Below are 6,000 nucleotides of genomic sequence, written 5' to 3' on the forward strand. Positions count from 1 at the left end.
AGCTCAGAGAGCACCAAGGACTCCACAGCCCCTGCCCAAACCCCACTTCCTTCCAGCACTGATAATGTTATCTAGCTGGGTCATGAAATGTCTACAAGAAAACAACCAAGTTCTGAGAGCACCAAAGACTCCACAGCCGCCTCCTCCTCCTCCCCACCACAACCACAAACTCCTCTTCCTTCTAGCATTGATGATGTTACCTAGTTGGGTCATGGAATGCCTGCAAAAAACAACCAAGCTCCAAAAGTACCAAGGACCCCGCAGCCTCCTTCCTCCTCCTCCTCCTCCTCCTCCTCCTCCTCCTCCTCCTCCTCCCAAACCCCTCTCCCTTCTAGCCCTGATGATGTTACCCAGCTGGGTAATGAAAGGTCTGCAAGAAAACAACCAAACAAGAACCCACAGTTCTCCTCTTCCTTTATACAAACTAGCCCTGATGATGTTACCTAGTTGGGTCACAAAACGTCTACAAGAAAACAACCAAACTCAGAGAGCACCAAGGACCCGCACAGTTCAACCTTTAGCTACAGATATTCTCTTCCATAGGAAATTCTCACCGTGAGAATTTAAAATATTTTCCTTCTCCTTTTCAACGCACCCATCTCCTTATTTCATTGCAAGGATGAGATTTCAACCGTCCACCTTGCTCTTAACTTTTTTTTTAAAAAAAAAATCATTTGAATGGCGCCGGGATATTTTAGGGCTCCTGAGAATCCAATCTGAATTCTCCGGATATTAGGAACGCATAGTTCCCGACGCCGATGCATTCTGACTAATTGTGGCCAAGCCTCATCCATCACTTCACTCCTGGCAGGAGAATCTGGCCAGAAGATAGTCCAGAGTTTGCTGATTCATAATACCTCATTTACACTGCAGGAACTAGGCAGGTTCCCTCTGAATGCGGTAAGGAGATTGTGTGAATAGACCTGCACAGGAAGGTTATAGTCATATGAAGTTGGTTCTAAATTTATTATCTCGGACATTAGGACAGGGCAATAGAATCAAGATCACACGAAGTATTTAGTACCCCTTAAGTAAGATCACACTTGGAGTACTGCATCCAGTTTTGGTCACCATATTATAAAAAAAAAATGTTAAGATTCTAGAAAGAGTGCAGAGAAGAGCAACGAAGAGGATTAAGGCTAAAACATAGGAAGAACGGTTGCAGGAATTGGGTATGTCTAGTCTAATGAAAAGAATAGAGTAGAGCAGAGTAAAATAGAATAATTAGAATAGAACAGAATTAGAATTAGAATAGTATAATTAGAATAGAATAGTATAGTTAGAATAGAATAGAATAGAATATAAGAGTATAATTAGAATAGAATAGAATTAGAATAGTATAGTATAATTAGAATAGAATATTATAGATTAGAATAAAATAGAATATAAGAGTATAATTAGAATAGAATAGAATTAGAATAGTATAGTATAATTAGAATAGAATAGCATAATTAGAATAGAATACAATAGAATAGTATAATTAGAATAGAACAGAATAATTAGAATAGAATATAATAATTAGAATAGAATAGAATAACAGAGTTGGAGGGGACCTTGGAGGTCTTCTAGTCCAACCCCCTGCCTAGGCAGGAAACCCTTCACCACTTCAGACAAATGGTTATCCAATCTCTTTTTAAAAACTTCCAGTGTTGGAGCATTCACAACTTCTGGAGGCAAGTAGTTCCACTGATTAATTGTTCTAAGAAGGACTAAAGGTAAAGGTTCCCCTTGCACATCTGTGCTAGTCGTTCCCGACTCTAGGGGGCGGTGCTCATCCCCGTTTCAAAGCCGAAGACGTCTCTGTGGTCATGTGGCCGGCATGACTCAATGCTGAAGACACACGGAATGCTGTTCCCTTCCTACCAAAGGTGGTTCCTATTTTTCTACTTGCATTTTTTACATGCTTTCAAACTGCTAGGTTGGCAGAAGAACTAGGGGTGACATAATATCTGTCTTCCAATATTTGAGGGGCTGCCACAAAGAAGAGGGGGTCACCCTATTCTCCAAAATACCAGAAGACAAGACAAAAATGGATGGAAACTAATCAAGGAGAGAAGCAACTTAGAAGTAAGGAGAAATGTCCTGACTGTGAGAACAATTTACCAGTGGAACTACTTGCCTCCAGAAGTTGTGAATGCTCCAACACTGGAGACTTTCCAAAAAAGATTGAACAACCATTTGTCTGAAATGGTATAGGGTCTTCTGCTTGAGCAGAGGGCTGGACTAGAAGACCTCCAAGGTCCCTTCCAACTCTGCCATTCTGTTACCTCCCAAGAACTGCAACCGTCATAAATATGAGTCAGTTGCCAAGTGTCCGAATTTTGATCCCATGACAATTGGGCTTCTATAAAGGTCCTTAGCGCGAAAATTGTCATAAGTCACTTTTTTCCCGGCACCAGTGCAACTTCAAATGGCCACAAAGTGAATGGCTGTAAGTCGAGGACTATCCGCATTCCTGGACAAACCCCCATTCCAATGCATTCTCTGGGGGGGGGGGGAAGTAGAATTGGGAGGATGGCCCAGTTGATGCCACACTGAAAGAGAAGGTACGTCCCTCAACAGAAAGGAGCAGAGACCACCAGGAAATGCCAGAGTCGTAGACTAGACTGGAAACTTGGAAAAACAATTCCCCGTCATGAGAAATCACTTCTCTCTTGTCAAGAAAATCACAAGGTTTTGTTTCTGGGCTCAAATCCAAAGAGAGATTTTTTTTTTTAAAAAATCACTCCTTGTTTGAGCCAACGGCAAATTTATGGATGCCGTTTGATGAGTTACCGCAACGGAGGTGGGAGCAGGATGGAGGCAAAAGGGGTCCAGATCACAGCCACCCATCCAGAGGGGAAAAACCCTTCCATGCAGAAGAGCAGAATAACCAAGTTGAAAGGGACCTTGGAGGTCTTCTAGTCCCACCACTCAGCCTTCCGTCCTTCCGAGGTGGGTCAAATGAGGACCCAGATTGCTGGGAGCAAATATGCTGACTCTGTAAACCGCTCAGAGTGGGCTGTAAACACTATGAAGCGATATAGAAGTCTAAGTGCTATTGGGAAGGAAGGATGGACGGAAGGATGGAAGGAAGGAAGGAAGGAAGATGGAAGAATAAGAGGAAGGAAGGAAGATGGAAGAATAAGGGGAAGGAAGGAAGGAAGATGGAAGAATAAGAGGAAGGAAGGAAGATGGAAGGATGAAAGGAAGGAAGGAAGATGGAAGAATAAGAGGAAGGAAGGAAGATGGAAGGATGAAAGGAAGGAAGGAAGATGGAAGAATAAGAGGAAGGAAGGAAGATGGAAGAATAAGAGGAAGGAAGGAAGATGGAAGGATGAAAGGAAGGAAAGAAGATGGATAAAAGGAAGGAAGATGGAAGGAAAAAAAGAAGGAAGGAAGATAGCACAGAGGTTAGAATGCAGCAATTAACTGCTCACTCCAGGAGTTCAAATCTCACCAGGCTCCAGGTTGACTCAGCCTTCCGTCCTTCCGAGGAGGGTAAAACGAGGACCCAGATTGTTGGGTCTGTAAACCGCTTAGAGAGGGCTGGAAAAGCCCTGGGAAGCGGTGTCTAAGTCTAAGCGCCCTTGCCGTCTGTCTGGGACCTGCAAACGCAGCCCATCCACCTCTCAAGAGAAGCCCGGTGACGTTTCCATTCGAGCCAAGGCAACTCCGCGGTTAAACAATAACTTCAGCCGGGAACCGGCTTGGAAGCGCAGCGGAGAAAGGGCCATAAATCAGGCGGCGACTCCAACGCGCGTTCCGCCCCAGGGCCGCCCTCGCTCCACCGCAGGTGCACAACAAGCCCAACCTGGTTAGCCAGTTAAGCCCCGTTTGCGCCCTACACGCTAAGCCGACCCAACCGTAGCGGCAGTAGCAGCAGCCAGCGCAGCTCCACCCAGCCCGGAGTGCGAAGGCAACGGCGCGCCTTTATCCCGGATGACCCGCGCGGTCGTGGGAACCCCGACCCAAGTCGCGATCCTGGGAACCTCATCCAGGTCGCGAACGTGGGAACTCGATCTAGGTCGGGATCCTGGGAACCCGACCCAAGTCGAGATCCTGGGAATCTGATCCAAGTCGGGATCCTGGGAACCTCATCCAGGTCGCGAACGTGGGAACTCGATCCAAGTCGAGATCCTGGGAACCCGATCCAGGTCGCGATCATGGAAACTCGATCGGGGTCGCGATCGTGGGAACCCGACCCAAATCGAGATCCTGGGAACTCGATCCAGGGATCCCGATCCGGGACGCGGTCGTGGGAACCCGATCCCGATCCCCCGCATGGCGGCCTCGGGGGCCGAGCGGCCGCGTTTCCCACCGGCGCCGCTAGGGGGCGGGCTGCCTCAAGGCAAAGCCAAGTACCCCAACCCAAACAACGCCGCCAACGCCGCCGCCACCTGTAGCAGCCGCCGCCGCCCGGCTCGCCCCCGCCCCGGGGAAGGGGAGAGGCCCGCTCCGCCCAGGACGCGGCGGCGGCGGCGGCGGTCATCTGCCCGACGCCCCCCCGCCCAGCGGCTCCACCCGGCTGCAGCGCCGGAGTCGCTCCGGTTGGACCGGGAAAGGAGCCCCCGCCGCCCCTTTCCCAGCTGCCGCGGGGAGGGAGCGTGGCCAACCCAGGTGCCCCAACCCCGCGGGCCGCTTGGGACCCCGCGCCTCCTCGCAGCGGAGCCCAAGGCAGGTCCTCGGAGAAAGGCGCCTCTCCCTGCCCGGTCGCCCCGAAGGCAGGAGTGGGGGGCGGGCGGGGAAGCCTCTCCCGGGCAGGGCAGGAGGCGCCGGGGATGCACCTGCTCTCCTCGCCCTTTCGGAGCCCGGCTGGAGGAAGCGGGGCATCGGGGAGCGGGGCAGGGAGAGGCTCCGGCCGGGCTTTCCTCCCCTCCTCCGGCCGGCCTTGACTTCCAGCCTCCCCGCCGGGGATCCGGCTCAGCCTAGCCGGGGAAGAAGCGGAAAGGGGAGGGAAGACCCCCGCCCGCCTTCTCGGCTCCGGAGCCCCGCCGGGCGGCCAGGGGAGGGGAGCCGGGGAGGGGAAGGGGGGCTCGGCCAAAGCAGGAGAGGCTCCCCAGTGCAGACCCCCCCCGACCTCCCACCGCCCCAGACTTACGTATCTCCGTAACTTCTTCTCGGGGGGCGATTTGCGGAGCCAGCCGGAGCAAACCACTTCGCCGGAGCCGCCGGTGCCGCTGCCGCCGCCGGCGCTGCTCATGCTGGAGGCGGCCGGAGGGGCGGGAGGCTCCGGGGACGGCCGGACGGAGCCGCATCCGAGCGCGGCCAGCCGGGGCCGGAGGGGGGAGACCGCCGCTGCCGCTGTCCGCTTCCCGGGCAAGCTAAGCCGCGCTCGGAGGATCTCGCCATCGCCGCTGCCTTTCCCCGGGCGCCGCCTCCATCGCGCTGCTCTCGCCGGGCTGCTCCCCGCCGGCGATCCTCCCTCCCTGCCTGCCTGCCTCCCTCCGCCCCCTGCTGCTCGTCCTCCCCTCCGGCCGGATCGCTCCGCCGACTCCCACTTCCCCGGGAAGCAAGACGCGCCACCCCGCCCGGCCACACCACGCCTCCCGCCCCGCTGCCTTGCAGAGAGGAGGCGAAGCTGGAAGGGCCGGAGGGGGCTGGGCTGCCGGCTCTTCCCCGGGGAGGGGGCTTCACCCCTCCCCCCAGCACCTCCTGTACTCCTCCCCCATCACCCTCTCCCTCTTCACCCCTCACCCCTACTCCTCCCCCATCACCCCCTTCATCATCCTCCATACCCCTCCCCCATACCCCCCTCCCCCATCATCCCTCACCCCCATACTCCTCACCCTCACCCATACTCCTCACTCCCTCTCCCATCACCCCTCCCCATCACTCCCATACTTCTCCCCCTCCCCCCATCACCCCTCCCCATCACCCTCCATATTCCTCAGCCTCACCCATACTCCTCACCCTTTCTCCCATCACCCCTCCCCATCATCCCCATACTCCTCCCCCTCCCCCCTCAGATAGATAGATAGATGGATGGATGGATGGATGGATGTAGGTAGAGATGGATGG

The 6,000-nt window shown here is 53.9% G+C and overlaps 1 protein-coding gene across 3 annotated transcripts in view; it reads right to left on the bottom strand.

Annotated features, from left to right (window-relative positions):
• Nucleotides 1–5,325, bottom strand: part of GAB2 (GRB2 associated binding protein 2) — a 133,755-nt gene extending 128,430 nt beyond the window's left edge. For 2 of the 3 annotated variants that reach the window (XM_081949965.1, XM_081949964.1), the window contains exon 1: nt 5,081–5,325. In XM_081949965.1, the coding sequence (XP_081806091.1) occupies nt 5,081–5,182 (102 nt within the window). In that variant the 5' untranslated portion in view covers nt 5,183–5,325. Of the gene's footprint in view, nt 1–3,439; nt 3,745–5,080 lie in introns of those variants that run through there. The other variant, XM_081949967.1, reaches the window with a different exon arrangement.
• Between the last annotated feature and the right edge of the window lie 675 nt (nt 5,326–6,000).

This window comes from Natrix helvetica (genome assembly GCF_964273705.1).
Source record: "Natrix helvetica genome assembly, chromosome: 4".
NCBI classification, from domain to species: domain Eukaryota; kingdom Metazoa; phylum Chordata; class Lepidosauria; order Squamata; family Natricidae; genus Natrix; species Natrix helvetica.